We start from the raw sequence: 18,191 nt of genomic DNA, 5'->3' as shown, positions 1-18,191 counted from the left end.
CACCGGAGCAGTAGATGGTCGGGTATGGCGGGGAACATGCTGGGTGGTGTTACGTGTGGCCTACCCCTATGGCCTTGTTCCTTACTCCGTATGAGAGGAAAGGAGGCTGGTAGGGAGCGTGTGTGTGCAGGATGCGTGTGTGTGCAGGATGCGTGTGTTGTTGCGTGAGTGCGTGTGTTGTTGCGTGAGTGCGTGTGTTGTTGCGTGAGTGCGTGTGTTGGGTGCGTGAGTGCGTGCGTGGGCGTGCCAGGGGGCTGGCGCGGCAGGCTGGTTGGGCCACAGTGTTGTGAACGGCGGCAGACTCGCACTACCTGCCGCCATGGCCTCCGCTGACCAGCCAAGCCTGCCCTCCAGGTGGGTCCTCTCTCCTGCCCTCCTGCCCTCCCCAGCTGGGTCCCCTCCCCTGCCCTCCTGCCCTCCCCAACTGGGTCCCCTCCCCTGCCCTCCTGCCCTCCCCAACTGGGTCCCCTCCCCTGCCCTCCTGCCCTCCTGCCCTCCCCAACTGGGTCCCCTCTCCTGCCCTCCAGGTGGGTTCTCTCTCCTGTCCTCCTGCCCTCCCCAGCTGGGTCCCCTCCCCTGCCCTCCCCAGCTGGGTCAGCTCTCCTACCCTCCCCAGCTGGGTCCCCTCCCCTGCCCTCCCCAGCTGGGTCAGCTCTCCTACCCTCCCCAGCTGGGCCCCCTCCCCTGCCCTCCCCAGCTGGGTCAGCTCTCCTACCCTCCCCAGCTGGGTCCCCTCCTCAGCTCTCCTGCCCTCCCCAGCTGGGTCCCCTCCTCAGCTCTCCTGCCCTCCCCAGCTGGGTCCCCTCCTCAGCTCTCCTGCCCTCCCCAGCTGGGTCCCCTCCTCAGCTCTCCTGCCCTCCCCAGCTGGGTCAGCTCTCCTGCCCTCCCCAGCTGGGTCCCCTCCTCAGCTCTCCTGCCCTCCCCAGCTGGGTCCCCTCTCCTGCCCTCCCCAGCTGGGTCAGCTCTCCTACCCTCCCCAGCTGGGTCAGCTCTCCTACCCTCCCCAGCTGGGTCAGCTCTCCTACCCTCCCCAGCTGGGTCAGCTCTCCTACCCTCCCCAGCTGGGTCCCCTCTCCTGCCCTCCCTAGCTGGGTCAGCTCTCCTACCCTCCCCAGCTGGGTCAGCTCTCCTACCCTCCCCAGCTGGGTCAGCTCTCCTGCCCTCCCCAGCTGGGTCAGCTCTCCTACCCTCCCCAGCTGGGTCAGCTCTCCTGCCCTCACCAGCTGGGTCAGCTCTCCTGCCCTCCCCAGCTGGGTCAGCTCTCCTGCCCTCCCCAGCTGGGTCAGCTCTCCTGCCCTCCCCAGCTGGGTCAGCTCTCCTGCCCTCCCCAGCTGGGTCAGCCCTCCTGCCCTCCCCAGCTGGGTCAGCCCTCCTGCCCTCCCTGATTGATAACTATGGAGTGGAGATGAAATATTGAGTGTTGGAGGGAGTTGATATATGGGCTTAAGTTTGTCGAGTGAGTTAAGAAACCATGGTGATTGTGTGGTGGTTGTGTAGTGGTTGTGTGGTGGTTGTGTGGTGGTTGTGTGGTGGTTGTGTGGTGATGGTGGTGGTTGTGTAGTGGTGGTGGTATTGTGGTTGGAGTACGGAGCTCTTAGAATACTCTCACACCTCCCATACTCCACTCTGACCTAGAAGGAAGACCCACCACTTCACTTCTTGAAGGTGCAGCTAGACGCTCCATCACAGGGTGGTGCAAGTGGCTGGGTACCCTTCCTTCCTTCCTTCCTTCCTTCCTTCCTTCCTTCCTTCCTTCCTTCCTTCCTTCCTTCCTTCCTTCCTTCCTTCCTTCCTTCCTTCCTTCCTTCCTTCCTTCCTTCCTTCCTTCCTTCCTTCCTTCCTTCCTTCCTTCCTTCCTTCCTTCCTTCCTCGTGGGTGTTCTCCCTTGACACCCTCGTGGGTGTTCTCCCTTGACACCCTCGTGGGTGTTCTCCCTTGACACCCTCGTGGTTCTTCTCCCTTGACACCCTCGTGGTTCTTCTCCCTTGACACCCTCGTGGTTCTTCTCCCTTGACACCCTCGTGGGTGTTCTCCCTTGACACCCTCGTGGGTGTTCTCCCTTGACACCCTCGTTGGTGTTCTCCCTTGACACCCTCGTTGGTGTTCTCCCTTGACACCCTCGTGGGTGTTCTCCCTTGACACCCTCGTTGGTGTTCTGCCTTGACACCCTCGTGGGTGTTCTGCCTTGACACCCTCGTTGGTGTTCTCCCTTGACACCCTCGTGGGTGTTCTCCCTTGACACCCTCGTTGGTGTTCTCCCTTGACACCCTCGTGGGTGTTCTGCCTTGACACCCTCGTGGTTCTTCTCCCTTGACACCCTCGTGGGTGTTCTCCCTTGACACCCTCGTGGGTGTTCTGCCTTGACACCCTCGTGGTTCTTCTCCCTTGACACCCTCGTGGTTCTTCTCCCTTGACACCCTCGTGGGTGTTCTCCCTTGACACCCTCGTGGGTGTTCTCCCTTGACACCCTCGTGGGTGTTCTGCCTTGACACCCTCGTGGGTGTTCTGCCTTGACACCCTCGTGGTTCTTCTCCCTTGACACCCTCGTGGTTCTTCTCCCTTGACACCCTCGTGGGTGTTCTCCCTTGACACCCTCGTGGGTGTTCTCCCTTGACACCCTCGTGGGTGTCAAAACAACGAGGATCTGTAACTAGACAAATGTGATGTTCAAATATGGTAATATAAACACGTCAGTGTTGCCAGACAAGTGAGGGACACGTCAGTGTTGTCAGACAAGTGAGGGACACGTCAGTGTTGTCAGACAAGTGAGGGACACGTCAGTGTTGTCAGACAAGTGAGGGACACGTCAGTGTTGCCAGACAAGTGAGGGACACGTCAGTGTTGTCAGACAAGTGGGGGACACGTCAGTGTTGTCAGACAAGTGAGGGACACGTCAGTGTTGCCAGACAAGTGAGGGACACGTCAGTGTTGTCAGACAAGTGGGGGACACGTCAGTGTTGTCAGACAAGTGGGGGACACGTCAGTGTTGTCAGACAAGTGAGGGACACGTCAGTGTTGTCAGACAAGTGAGGGACACGTCAGTGTTGTCAGACAAGTGAGGGACACGTCAGTGTTGTCAGACAAGTGAGGGACACGTCAGTGTTGTCAGACAAGTGGGGGACACGTCAGTGTTGTCAGACAAGTGGGGGACACGTCAGTGTTGTCAGACAAGTGGGGGGACACGTCAGTGTTGTCAGACAAGTGGGGGGACACGTCAGTGTTGTCAGACAAGTGAGGGACACGTCAGTGTTGTCAGACAAGTGAGGGACACGTCAGTGTTGTCAGACAAGTGAGGGACACGTCAGTGTTGTCAGACAAGTGAGGGACACGTCAGTGTTGTCAGACAAGTGAGGGACACGTCAGTGTTGTCAGACAAGTGAGGGACACGTCAGTGTTGTCAGACAAGTGAGGGACACGTCAGTGTTGTCAGACAAGTGAGGGACACGTCAGTGTTGTCAGACAAGTGAGGGACACGTCAGTGTTGTCAGACAAGTGAGGGACACGTCAGTGTTGTCAGACAAGTGAGGGACACGTCAGTGTTGTCAGACAAGTGAGGGACACGTCAGTGTTGTCAGACAAGTGAGGGACACGTCAGTGTTGTCAGACAAGTGAGGGACACGTCAGTGTTGTCAGACAAGTGAGGGACACGTCAGTGTTGTCAGACAAGTGAGGGACACGTCAGTGTTGTCAGACAAGTGAGGGACACGTCAGTGTTGTCAGACAAGTGAGGGACACGTCAGTGTTGTCAGACAAGTGAGGGACACGTCAGTGTTGTCAGACAAGTGAGGGACACGTCAGTGTTGTCAGACAAGTGAGGGACACGTCAGTGTTGTCAGACAAGTGAGGGACACGTCAGTGTTGTCAGACAAGTGAGGGACACGTCAGTGTTGTCAGACAAGTGAGGGACACGTCAGTGTTGTCAGACAAGTGAGGGACACGTCAGTGTTGTCAGACAAGTGAGGGACACGTCAGTGTTGCCAGACAAGTGAGGAACACGTCAGTGTTGCCAGACAAGTGGGGGACACGTCAGTGTTGTCAGACAAGTGGGGGACACGTCAGTGTTGTCAGACAAGTGGGGAAACGCGTTTTGTTTAACAAAATGTAATATCCATCTGCATACTTCACTCGTTATTGACCTCATTTTGTGGGGCATCACTCCATGGTCACATTTATCACATGTTGCAAAGTCCGTGTGTACCACATCTGCATTCTGTTTGTGTTCTAATGCTTCACTGATTTTGGCATAGTATTTAAGTAGCTGGAAGAGGCATAGTGTTCCCGCTCAAACTCCGTGTTGGCCTGGGTTGTGGAGGTGATTGGTCTCCATAAAGGTGATGTGACTCCTGGTATACTATCAACATTCTTTATTATTTCAGAAGTTAGTGCGCGCTCCCTTGTGTACGGGAGCTGCTATATTGCCATTTTGGGATTGTCGAAATCCAACACTGAATGTTTCTCGTCTAACTGGTTTAGGACAGTGGAATTTTGGTGGATCCTCACCCATGTTGGTGTTGCTTCATGGCAAACTTTTTTATTTAGGCTATTGTTGTTTATATTCAGGTACTGGGAACCAGAAGTTGCAAGTAGCAGGGGCTATGGTGAGCCCGTGGTGGACTTGTCTGGCACAAGAGCGGGGCTGTAACTTCTGTGGGTTATTTACGGTTTTACCCAGTCTTTCATACCACAATGTGTAACTGTTGACAGGATGGGTAGTGTGGTGCTACGGATAACACACTATACTCTTAACTGTCACCTCCTTCCCCACGGCCTTGTGGCGTAGTTCTCCAGCTGATATATGGGGATTTTGTTACTATATATCACACAATATATGGTAAATTTGTTAGCATTATTTATGACAAACTAGTCAGCAACAAACTGTATTTTGTATAAAAAAAAATTTAAAATGCTATTCAAATAGTCTGAATCGCATGTATTTGCAAATGTTGTTTTCCGATCCCATATATAATTGGTTGACACATTTGGCAAGCAGAGGTCGGGGGCAGTGGCGTTCCTCCGTGACTTGCGGGTGACTGCGCTTATACTAACCTTCCTCCTTCCTTTGAAATAACCAGTGAGTGAGTGAGTGGAGCCTAAGGCGGAGGGACAAAGACAGAGGCCACGCGCCTCTGTCTTTGTCAGGAGCGACTCGTCCCGCACCGTAATTCTCCACTTGCACCTACACCAAGCATCAACAGGTTAACTTATACTGTGAAGCAATTATTGGTAGGCTTTGAGGGATGTAAAGCAGTGATTTTTGTCATAATCAGTTGAAGAGGTTGAGAGCAAGGCGGCGGGGGAGGGAAGTTTGGTAAATATAGTTCACAACACTGGTGTTGGCACCACTGGCATCCCTTCCCTGCCATATATTTACCCACCTGCCCTCGCCCACCTGCCCACGCCCACCTGCCCACGCCCACCTGCCCACGCCCACCTGCCCACGCCCACCTGCCCACGCCCACCTGCCCTCGCCCACCTGCCCACGCCCACCTGCCCTCGCCCACCTGCCCACGCCCACCTGTCCACGCCCACCTGCCCATGTGAGTCGACTTTTTCAATCATCCTCGTCGGAAGAGGGATTTAGAGGGTCTGGCCCCTTCAATTTTTGCAGTCCTACGAGCCTCCTTATAATCAGGATACTTTGAGGTTTACATGGATGGGTCCCACAAAGATCAGCCTCTATCCACATACTGTATGGTATGGCTGTAAGTATGCCATAAAGTATGGCAGCAAGTATGCCATAAAGTATGGCAGCATACTTTGCACCTTTCTCCTTTTGTCAGACGTGGAAGTGCTGCTCATTCGTGCCTGGCCGGAGAACTGTTTGCAATTTTACTCGTCTTACGACTCCTACGACAAGTTTCAGGGCTCTCTGGTCGTTTTCTACGTGGACTCAGTTACAGTCTTACATCTGATATCATCTCGGCGTCCACGAGTCCAGCGTCATACTGTGTCACAGGTCAGTGGAGAACTGCTGTCATACTCTGGTACTCCGGGTTGGTCCATCTGTCTCCAGTGGGTTCCGTCACATGTCGGTATTAATATCAATGAGGTGGCCGACGCAGCAGCAGGGATGGCGCATGCTCTCCAGGACTCTACACATGTGCCTCTGGACTTTTCCTAAATTCTCCCGCAACTTTCGGCGGCTTGATTTGTGAGCTGGAAAGCAGTGATGGCGCCAGCACTCAGGTGCTCCTCTCTGGCGGGTCTCCGGGAGGGCTCCTCCCCGCGTCCATGAACTCATCATTCTCGACTCCTCGACACTGCCATTACTCGTCTCCGGATTGAGCACACCTGCCTGGCAGCACATCTCTATCGTCTACGACTGGCAGAGTCTCCATACTGCCGGTGGTGTCCGACCCAGGAGGACACAGTGGAACACCTTCTACACTTCCCACTATTTCATAGCGCTCGCGTCGGACTACAGAGTGGCGTTCGTAGGCTGAATATTCCGCGCCTCACAGTTCCCGTTCTCCTTGACGGGGCAGGTGCGAGAGACGAAGACGTCCGTCATGACATCCTTCGCTATACCTTCCGCTTCATCCGTCTTGTCCGTGGCCTGAAGAGACTGTAAAGTATGTGGCCTGAGGAGATTGTAGGGTCTGTGGCCTGAAGAGATTGTAGGGACCCATCCCTCTTTGGTATTTCCCGGTATCGGGTAGGGGACCCCATCCCTCTTTGGTATTTCCCGGTATCGGGTAGGGGACCCCATCCCTCTTTGGTATTTCCCGGTATCGGGTAGGGGACCCCATCCGTCTTTGGTATTTCCCGGTATTGGGCAGCCGGGACGCATCCGATCCCTTGATCGTCGTCGTCCCTAAATCAATAACAGCAACAAAAACCACTACCACCCACTACATGGGTTAAGCTCTCTACTACCACCCACTACATGGGTTAAGCTCTCTACTACCACCCACTACATGGGTTAAGCTCTCTACTACCACCCACTACATGGGTTAAGCTCTCTACTACCACCAACTACATGGGTTAAGCTCTCTACTACCACCCACTACATGGGTTAAGCTCTCTACTACCACCAACTACATGGGTTAAGCTCTCTACTACCACCCACTACATGGGTTAAGCTCTCTACTACCACCAACTACATGGGTTAAGCTCTCTACTACCACCCACTACATGGGTTAAGCTCTCTACTACCACCCACTACATGGGTTAAGCTCTCTACTACCACCCACTACATGGGTTAAGCTCTCTACTACCACCCACTACATGGGTTAAGCTCTCTACTACCACCCACTACATGGGTTAAGCTCTCTACTACCACCCACTACATGGGTTAAGCTCTCTACTACCACCCACTACATGGGTTAAGCTCTCTACTACCACCAACTACATGGGTTAAGCTCTCTACTACCACCCACTACATGGGTTAAGCTCTCTACTACCACCAACTACATGGGTTAAGCTCTCTACTACCACCAACTACATGGGTTAAGCTCTCTACTACCACCAACTACATGGGTTAAGGTGTGCACTACAAGTGAGAGGTTCCCAGCAGCGTTAAGCGGGTGTTGGGGAGCATGGTGTAGAGGAGACGGTGTGTTAGGGAGCATGGTGTAGAGGAGACGGTGTGTTAGGGAGCATGGTGTAGAGGAGACGGTGTGTTAGGGAGCATGGTGTAGAGGAGACGGTGTGTTAGGGAGCATGGTGTAGAGGAGACGGTGTGTTAGGGAGCATGGTGTAGAGGAGACGACATATAAATATATGGACTATTGTTTCAGACGAGCGATGAGCGGAGAGGAGGATGCAGGGTACCAGGTGGAGCTCTTCGTGTATGACCTGAGCCGCGGCCTGGCCAAGACTATGTCTCCAGCACTACTAGGTCAGTCTCTATCATTGTCTATAACTAACCCTAAGACTATGTCTCCAGCACTACTAGGTCAGTCTCTATCATTGTCTATATAACTAACCCTACTCTTCATAACCAATATCTCTCCTCTTCCTAGTACAACTTACACATCCTGTCCTCCAACACCTGCTCGGAAGCCTCATCCTACACACGTATTTCAACACTTTATTAGGTGCATATTAGGAATGAAGTAAGTTTAATGGTAAGTACCTGTCATGTAAGGAACAGGTGCCAGAGCCTTCATCGGGTCGGTGAAGACAGCAGACAAGTTCCAGTAGCGAGACAATGCTGCAGGTGATGCCTTCTTGAGCACCACCAGCACGCCGCTCCTGATGGCTTGAGCGCCTTGAGTTACGGCTGCCAACTTCTCCCTATCCACCAAGTATTGGCCTTAAACATAACAAACTTCACTACCATCTTGTCTGTGTTGAAAGCCCTGAAAGTCATACCAATCCAGCTAGAGCGGAGTCAAGACCAGATAATCCTCACACAGTTCTTACCTTGTCTAAAATCGTGATGAATGATGAGGTCTGCGAGCCTCAAGGAGGCGGCGACGCGCGGTGCGCCACACGGCCCCAACCTTGGCCGCCTTGCTAACGTCACCAGGTGCTGGTTCCTTATAATGGTAGACTCAAACTAACGTCACCAGGTGCTGGTTCCTTATAATGGTAGACTCAAACTAACGTCACCAGGTGCTGGTTCCTTATAATGGTAGACTCAAACTAACGTCACCAGGTGCTGGTTCCTTATAATGGTAGACTCAAACTAACGTCACCAGGTGCTGGTTCCTTATAATGGTAGACTCAAACTTCATTCCCTGTGTGACCGCTCCATCGCTCAACACTTAAGTTTTTGTCGGTCATTCTTATGCCTGTGTTCTCTCTCTCTCATATAGTGGGGGAACACGGTGTGAGGGGGGAACACGGGGTGAGGGGGGGGAACACGGGGTGAGGGGGGAACACGGGGTGAGGGGGGAACACGGGGTGAGGGGGGGAACACGGTGTGAGGGGGGGAACACGGTGTGAGGGGGGGAACACGGTGTGAGGGGGGGAACACGGTGTGAGGGGGGGAACACGGTGTGAGGGGGGAACACGGTGTGAGGGGGGGAACACGGTGTGAGGGGGGGAACACGGGGTGAGGGGGGGAACACGGTGTGAGGGGGGAACACGGTGTGAGGGGGGGAACACGGTGTGAGGGGGGGGAACACGGTGTGAGGGGGGAACACGGTGTGAGGGGGGAACACGGTGTGAGGGGGGAACACGGTGTGAGGGGGGAACACGGTGTGAGGGGGGAACACGGTGTGAGGGGGGGAACACGGTGTGAGGGGGGGAACACGGTGTGAGGGGGGAACACGGTGTGAGGGGGGAACACGGTGTGAGGGGGGGAACACGGTGTGAGGGGGGGGAACACGGTGTGAGGGAGGGAACACGGTGTGAGGGGGGAACACGGTGTGAGGGGGGGGAACACGGTGTGAGGGGGGGAACACGGTGTGAGGGAGGGAACACGGTGTGAGGGAGGGAACACGGTGTGAGGGGGGGGGAACACGGTGTGAGGGGGGGAACACGGTGTGAGGGGGGAACACGGTGTGAGGGGGGGAACACGGTGTGAGGGGGGGAACACGGTGTGAGGGAGGGAACACGGTGTGAGGGAGGGAACACGGTGTGAGGGGGGAACACGGTGTGAGGGGGGGAACACGGTGTGAGGGGGGAACACGGTGTGAGGGGGGGAACACGGTGTGAGGGGGGAACACGGTGTGAGGGGGGGAACACGGTGTGAGGGGGGAACACGGTGTGAGGGAGGGAACACGGTGTGAGGGGGGAACACGGTGTGAGGGGGGGAACACGGTGTGAGGGGGGAACACGGTGTGAGGGGGGGAACACGGTGTGAGGGGGGGAACACGGTGTGAGGGGGGAACACGGTGTGAGGGGGGGAACACGGTGTGAGGGGGGGAACACGGTGTGAGGGGGGAACACGGTGTGAGTGGGGGAACACGGTGTGAGGGGGGAACACGGTGTGAGGGGGGAACACGGTGTGAGGGGGGGAACACGGTGTGAGGGGGGAACACGGTGTGAGGGGGGAACACGGTGTGAGGGGGGAACACGGTGTGAGGGGGGGGAACACGGTGTGAGGGAGGGAACACGGTGTGAGGGAGGGAACACGGTGTGAGGGGGGAACACGGTGTGAGGGGGGGAACACGGTGTGAGGGGGGGAACACGGTGTGAGGGAGGGAACACGGTGTGAGGGGGGGGAACACGGTGTGAGGGGGGGAACACGGTGTGAGGGGGGAACACGGTGTGAGGGAGGGAACACGGTGTGAGGGAGGGAACACGGTGTGAGGGAGGGAACACGGTGTGAGGGGGGAACACGGTGTGAGGGGGGGAACACGGTGTGAGGGGGGAACACGGTGTGAGGGGGGAACACGGTGTGAGGGGGGAACACGGTGTGAGGGGGGGAACACGGTGTGAGGGGGGGAACACGGTGTGAGGGGGGAACACGGTGTGAGGGGGGGAACACGGTGTGAGGGGGGAACACGGTGTGAGGGGGGAACACGGTGTGAGGGGGGAACACGGTGTGAGGGGGGAACACGGTGTGAGGGGGGAACACGGTGTGAGGGGGGAACACGGTGTGAGGGGGGAACATGGTGTGAGGGGGGAACACGGTGTGAGGGGGGGAACACGGTGTGAGTGGGGGAACACGGTGTGAGGGGGGAACACGGTGTGAGGGGGGGAACACGGTGTGAGGGGGGGAACACGGTGTGAGGGGGGGAACACGGTGTGAGTGGGGGAACACGGTGTGAGGGGGGAACACGGTGTGAGGGGGGAACACGGTGTGAGGGGGGGAACACGGTGTGAGGGGGGGGGGGTAAAATACAAAAGTAGTTTTGTATTAGCGTTTTGGGAGCAGGTGTGGTAGTGACGTCACAGGAGTGAGGGTTGCCAGCTGTGACTTTCCTTTGTCGTCTGTGGTACTGTAGTGGTACACCCACTACACCACCCTGGTGGTGGTACACCCAGTACACCACCCTGGTGGTGGTACACCCAGTACACCACCCTGGTGGTGGTACACCCAGTACACCACCCTGGTGGTGGTACACCCAGTACACCACCCTGGTGGTGGTACACCCAGTACACCACCCTGGTGGTGGTACACCCAGTACACCACCCTGGTGGTGGTACACCCAGTACACCACCCTGGTGGTGGTACACCCAGTACACCACCCTGGTGGTGGTACACCCAGTACACCACCCTGGTGGTGATACACCCAGTACACCACCCTGGTGGTGGTACACCCAGTACACCACCCTGGTGGTGGTACACCCGCTACACCACCCTGGTGGTGGTACACCCGCTACACCACCCTGGTGGTGGTACACCCAGTACACCACCCTGGTGGTGGTACACCCAGTACACCACCCTGGTGGTGGTACACCCAGTACACCACCCTGGTGGTGGTACACCCAGTACACCACCCTGGTGGTGGTACACCCAGTACACCACCCTGGTGGTGGTACACCCAGTACACCACCCTGGTGGTGGTACACCCAATACACCACCCTGGTGGTAGTACACCCAGTACACCACCCTGGTGGTGGTACACCCAGTACACCACCCTGGTGGTGGTACACCCAGTACACCACCCTGGTGGTGGTACACCCACTACACCACCCTGGTGGTGGTACACCCAGTACACCACCCTGGTGGTGGTACACCCAGTACACCGCCCTGGTGGTGGTACACCCACTACACCACCCTGGTGGTGGTACACCCAGTACACCACCCTGGTGGTGGTACACCCAGTACACCACCCTGGTGGTGCTGGTGGTACACCCACTACACCACCCTGGTGGTGGTACACCCAGTACACCACCCTGGTGGTGGTACACCCAGTACACCACCCTGGTGGTGGTACACCCAGTACACCACGCTGGTGGTGGTGCTAGTGGTACACCCACTAACACCACGCTGGTGGTGGTGCTAGTGGTACACCCACTAACACCACCCTGGTGGTGGTGCTAGTGGTACACCCACTAACACCACCCTGGTGCTAGTGGTACACCCACTACACCACCCTCAAAGGAAGAGAGTGTTAAATGAGGACAGGTTTCTTTAACTTCTCCTCATAGCTTAGGTCCCTTTGTTCTGGTACTAATATTGTTGCAAACCTTGATATTTTGTTCACTTTTGGTCTTATGCTTGGCAAGGTGTGGATGCCCTGGCGGTGTTGCATATTCTAATGTGTGTGTAACAATGCCGCCGATGTTAATGTGTTTGTGTCTGGTGAAGTTGTTGGATTGTCCAAAATAATTATCAGATTTCCGTGGTTGCCTTCTCATGGTGCTAGAACCCGTCCTCTTAAAATACCGTCGGTTTTCGCTTGTATGTGCGCTATGGACATAAATGGATGTAATTTGAAATGAAATCGGCTCACGAAAGTGATGTAGTGTCATGTTTTCGGTTTGGAGTCCTCCGGCTTACTCGGTTAGGTTAGGAGAGGAAACTTTCAATTACCGGTTTTCATGACTGTTTGAAAGATTACGAAAACTTCCTGCCCTGTTAACCTGCTACTTGTTAACCCTTAACTTGCTGTTAAAAAAATAATCTAAATTTACTCACAATTAGTTTTCATTTACAAATTGCGTCCATTTTCGGCCATTCGGGCAAAGGGCCAAATTCAGGCGTTATTTGTAAGAGGACAAGTTGGGTCCTTCTGGTCCCATTTCTCCCTTCCCCATGCTCATTACCTTAACATTTTTTGGTTCAATTCCAGCAAATAATTATTTGCCCCACTCCTGGCGTTCGTGGAGGTCTTCCTGTAACTTGCCGCACTCCATCAACAGGAGGGTGGTGGTGGTGGGGTGCATACTGTACCTGTTATTGGCCGGTGTTGTACATGCTGCCATGGCGGGATGTTCACTCACAGGATGAGTGACCAATAAACTCGCCCTTCGGGGCAAAACTAAGAATGTAAAATTGAGTTATGGTGAAGGTGTGAAGGGTGGCTGGCTGGCTGGCTGGCGTGCCCAAGACACAAATAGTCAGGGTGGTGGTGGCGGCGGCGGCCCGGCTCCTGCTCTCCTCAGCCCTCCACACACTACCTCCTCAACCTTGTTCACACATCTCTATATAACCACAAGGTTATGCCCTCACCCCCTCTACCCTCACATGGTGGATATATATATATATATATATATATATATATATATATATATATATATATATATATACATACATATATATAATATACAAGGTACATTGGGGGGTTAAGAGAGTACATAGCAATGTATAGCACGTATAGCGTTTGGGCAAGTCCTTAATCTAACAGATAATTTTAAGTAGATAATTTCCAGCAAAATTGACAAATAATGTTTACAGGTACATTGTAAGAAATTTTGACACAATACGCACATTAGATTATTCTACAATAATGAAATACACTATAATGACAAAGATTACTAGGTACATTAGGGTAAAATTTGAGGGTTATCAGTTGGTTAATTGTAGCACAATTTGAGGATCCTTTCAAGGAATAATGCCATAGATTATGTACTCAGTATGATATCAGATGATATCAATATTTACAATGGTAAAGTTATATATAGCTTAGGTACATACATTGCGGGATTGGGTAGCATTAGATACAGAGCGAGGTTTAAAGCACGAGGTAGGACACTATGAGGATGAAATTAGGTATTTTTTGGTCTTGTTTTTTAATATGACAAATGTTTGACGGCTTTTCAATTCGTTAGGGAGTGAGTGTCATAGACCAGGTCCCTTTATTTCCATAGTGTGTTTACACAGATTAAGTTTGACTCTGGGGATTTTAGGTGTGGTGATCATGTGTCCTATTGCATCTGTCCAGGGAGAGTTTCAGAACAGGGCTTGCATTTAAGAACAGGGTTTTGTAATTGTAGATGGCACAAAAGAATGTGTGGAGTGAGTTTAGGTTTAGCATGTTTAGGGTTTTAAACAGGGAGGCTGAGTGTTGTCTGAAAGCAGAGTTTGTTATTGTTCTGATAGCAAATTTTTGCTGGGTGATGATGGGCTTGAGGTAGTTTTGAGTGGTTGAACCCCATGCACAGATACCATAAGATAGGGATAGGTTAGTGCACAGTTTAGTGAGAGGAGAACAGTGTTAGGTACTTAATATATAATATATATATATATATATATATATATATATATATATATATATATATATATATATATATATATATATATATATAAATAAATATATATATATATATATATATATATATATATATATATATATATATATATATATATATATATATATATATATATATATATATATATATTTATATAATATAATATAGTGTGTGTGTTATTACCGTACAAGAAGTACACGGGGCGCTGTATGGCGCCCGAGGTCTGGTTGGATGGAATTTACATGAGGACCACCATCTCCCTATTGGCCTCGACGGGGACAGGAAACTAGCGGCTTGCCAAAGACCCTCCTCCCACCCCCCTTCCTTGTTGCTGTGGATTTTTCCAACTATATGTTTAATGAAGTAATTAATGTCTTGGCATTTATGGTTTGGTGTTGGGCTTAAGGCGTGTCAACTGGTGTAGGGTTATTAAGTCCACCACACCAGCTTACTGACCAATCAGCAAGTTAACTTTATTTTAGTCCGGAACAAAGTCCAGGACTACAGTAAACTGTGTATATTCATAAACAATTGTGCGGTCCACTAAATTATAATGTAAATATATAAAGATGGATACACGTCCATGAAGGAACTGTATGTTGAGCGTCCGTGGTAGGCCTACGAGACAACCTGGCCACCCTATAAGACAGTAATAAACATGTTCTGTCAAACTGCCACGCAGCCTTGGGTATTATTATTCTCTGGCGTAGTTGGAATCCGGATCATGTCAACATGGTTGTGGCAGCACGCAGCGCTAAATGAGATTTTCAGTACAAGTGTTTCTGTACCTAAAGTAGTAAGAGTCGCATGGGCTTGAGGCCAACCTGTCCACAATCAATAGTTAGAGTGTTCCATGCTCAAATAATTCCCACGTGGGGTTCATTTAAAAAAAAAATTCATTGAAGAGGGGGCTTCTTCAAGGCTTTCCCGTTTTCGCTAAATGTTTATTAAAGAAAACGTTAAGGATTTTCAGTTTAGGAATAACTTTATAGTTTGTGGCTGCTGGAGAAGTGCCATATTTTGACCTCTGACAATATTTAGTTGTTATCCAGTAATTTTGTTGTACGTTCTTCTTAAAGTAATTAAGTTATACGTTAGTTTTTATTGTAATTACTGAGTAAACCCCGACAGGTTATTACTAGGTTATGCTCGGCAGGTGAATTACTTAGTATCCCCCAGCACTTGAAATACTAAGTATCCCCAAGCAGCTGGGATTATACTAGGTACCTTGGTTACCTTGTGATGGCTGTGGGGCTTAGCGTTCCCGCGGCCCGGTCCTTGCTCAGGCCTCCTCATTAATATACTAGTCATCCAGACTGTTGGACGCGACTGCTCGCGCCTGACGTATGAGTCACAGCCTGGTTGATCAGGTATCCTTTGGAGGTGTTTATTAAGTTCTCTCTTGAACACTGTGAGGGGTTGGCCAGTTATGTCCCTTATGTGTAGCGGAAGCGTGTTGAACAGTCTCGGGCCTCTGATGTTGATAGTTCTCTCTCAGAGTACCTGTTGCACCTCTGCTCTTCAACGGGGGTATTCTGCACATCCTGCCATGCCTTCTGGTCTCATGTGGTGTTATTTCTGTGTGCAGGTTTGGGACCAGCCCCTCTAATATTTTCCACGTGTAAATTATAATGTATCTCTCCCGCCTGCACTCAAGAGAGTACAGATTTGTGCATTTCAGTCGGTCCCAATAGTTTTGATGTTTTACTGAGTGGATTCTAGCAGTAAAGGATCTCTGCACGTTCTCCAGGTCAGCAATTTCTCCAGCTTTGAAAGGTGCTGTCATTGTGCAACAGTATTCCACTAGAGAGCACTAGCGTCTTGAAAAGACTCATTGGTATAGCATCCTTAGTGTGAAAAGTTCTTGTTATCCAACCTGTCATTTTTCTTGCAGTTGTGACGGCTACTTTATTGTGTTCTTTAAAGGTAAGGTCTTCCACATGAGTACACACAAATCCTTTACATTGCATTTTTAGTTCTGTTATGATTTGACTGCGTTTTATACGTGGTTTCAGTTTTTATATTTTCATTTTCCTGTAGCGCAGGAGATGGAACTTATCTTCATTAAACACCATATTATTTTGTTCAGCCAGTAGAAAGACCTGATTTATACTGATTGTAGGTTTGCCGCATCCTATATGTTAACCAAGATATGTTGACTACTCTCATAAAAATCCTAGTGTTATCTACAAAGGATGATACAGTACTATAGATTGTGTCCTTGTCTATGTCCGATATGAGGATGAGAAAAAGTACGGAGCAAGCACAGTACCCTGAGGGACTGATCTCTTCACGGTCGATGGTCCGGATTTTATTTTGCTGACTATTACACATTGTGTTCTGGTAGGTGGGTTACCAGGCCCCTCCGGTTGGTGTACAAGACCATAAATTGTTTTATTTAAGATATTGACATATAAAAGTAGTCAGTTGACACAGGAATTGGGTGGCGGCAGTGTGTCAGTCCTTGAGAGTAGGAGAGTTCATACCTCGAGTGTTATGTTCACACCTCGAGTGTTATGTTCACACCTCGAGTGTTATGTTCACACCTCGAGTGTTATGTTCACACCTCGAGTGTTATGTTCATACCTCGAGTGTTATGTTCACACCTCGAGTGTTATGTTCACACCTCGAGTGTTATGTTCACACCTCGAGTGTTATGTTCACACCTCGAGTGTTATGTTCATACCTCGAGTGTTATGTTCATACCTCGAGTGTTATGTTCACACCTCGAGTGTTATGTTCATACCTCGAGTGTTATGTTCACACCTCGAGTGTCTTCACATGTTAGGCAGCGGTGAGGTCGTGTCACGTGACCTTACCCTCAGCAAAATTGGTCATTGCACACCTCTGCCTCTCTCTCTCTCTCTCTCTCTCTATCAAACGAGGGAATTATCAGGGAAAAGCGCCGAGCCATTACAACTATATAACACTGGGAAGGGGTCAGGATAAGGATTTGGGATGGGACGGGGGAAGGGAATGGTGCCCTACCACTTGGACGGTCTGGGATTGAACGCCGACCTGCAAGAAGCGAGACCGTCACTCTGCTATCCAGCTGAGTGTAATAGCTAGGGGCTATCTCCGGTGGGCGGAGTTTAGCTCCTGGTTCCCTCCTTTAAGTTCTCGAGCCGTTGTACATTAGATACAGGATCCTTGCCTTACACTGAGGATGTAACACTGTTGGCCTTATACTGCACCTCCCTCTCCAGGCCTGTGGGGGGTGGGGGGCATGACTGTTAACCGTCCCCCCCCCCCATCTCTAACCCACTTACACTCAGACGTTGGGAGTGTGAGTGTAAGGTGATGTACTCTGTGTTTCCTCCTATCATTTGTGTAAATTTGGAGGGGCAGTCTGCCGTATGGGTGTATTTCCTGCGTAGTGACTCTGTGAAGTAATATTGTTTATGGTAAAGTGACGAAATATAATTATCCATCATGAATATGTATTATAATTTAATTATTAGTTTAAGACATTTTTAAGTTTGATAACCACAGATCTTTTGATCAATATTTTAACTGATAAAAGCTAGTGAAGAACACTCCATGAAAATTACTTACTAACCATTCAGATTTGATTATTAATGTTATTTTTTACATGGTTGCAGTTTGTTACCTTTTATATTGATCATGGCGACGAGGTCCATTCCTTGTCTTGTTAACTTGTGAGTGGATGGGGGCTGTACAACCTCCTCCTATCCTCTATCTAATCTACACACACTGACTTTCTAGCCTTCAGACCCGTCTTCTACTGTATCCCTATTAACAACTCTCCCCTCCTCCTCCCCTCCATCTTCCTCTCTCCTCTACTCTCTCCGTATCACACCACTCCCCCCCCCTCTTCCTGACACGCTCCCTCACCCACTCTTCAGCAGACACGACTGACACGCTCCCTCACTCTCAGGGCAGCAGACAATAACACTGTCCCCCCTCCTCAGGGCAGCAGACAATAACACTGTCCCCCCTCCTCAGGGCAGCAGACAATAACAAGGTCCCTCACCCTCAGGGCAGCAGACAATAACACTGTCCCCCCTCCTCAGGGCAGCAGACAATAACACTGTCCCCCCTCCTCAGGGCAGCAGACAATAACAAGGTCCCTCACCCTCAGGGCAGCAGACAATAACACTGTCCCCCCTCCTCAGGGCAGCAGACAATAACAAGGT

At 51.4% G+C, this 18,191-nt stretch overlaps 1 protein-coding gene across 5 annotated transcripts in view; it reads left to right on the top strand.

Moving 5' to 3' along the window:
- The window catches only part of LOC123775143 (uncharacterized), a 91,191-nt gene that overhangs the window by 19,768 nt on the left and 53,232 nt on the right, over positions 1-18,191 (top strand). For 3 of the 5 annotated variants that reach the window (XM_045770058.2, XM_045770057.2, XM_045770060.2), the window contains one exon: positions 7,740-7,840. In XM_045770058.2, the coding sequence (XP_045626014.2) occupies positions 7,740-7,840 (101 nt within the window). Of the gene's footprint in view, positions 1-248; positions 355-7,739; positions 7,841-7,877; positions 7,898-18,191 lie in introns of those variants that run through there. The other 2 variants (XM_045770059.2, XM_069319180.1) reach the window with 2 other exon arrangements.

This window comes from Procambarus clarkii, chromosome 92 (genome assembly GCF_040958095.1).
Source record: "Procambarus clarkii isolate CNS0578487 chromosome 92, FALCON_Pclarkii_2.0, whole genome shotgun sequence".
In the NCBI taxonomy this organism is placed as follows: domain Eukaryota; kingdom Metazoa; phylum Arthropoda; class Malacostraca; order Decapoda; family Cambaridae; genus Procambarus; species Procambarus clarkii.
This window is presented reverse-complemented; position numbering and strand designations above follow the sequence as displayed.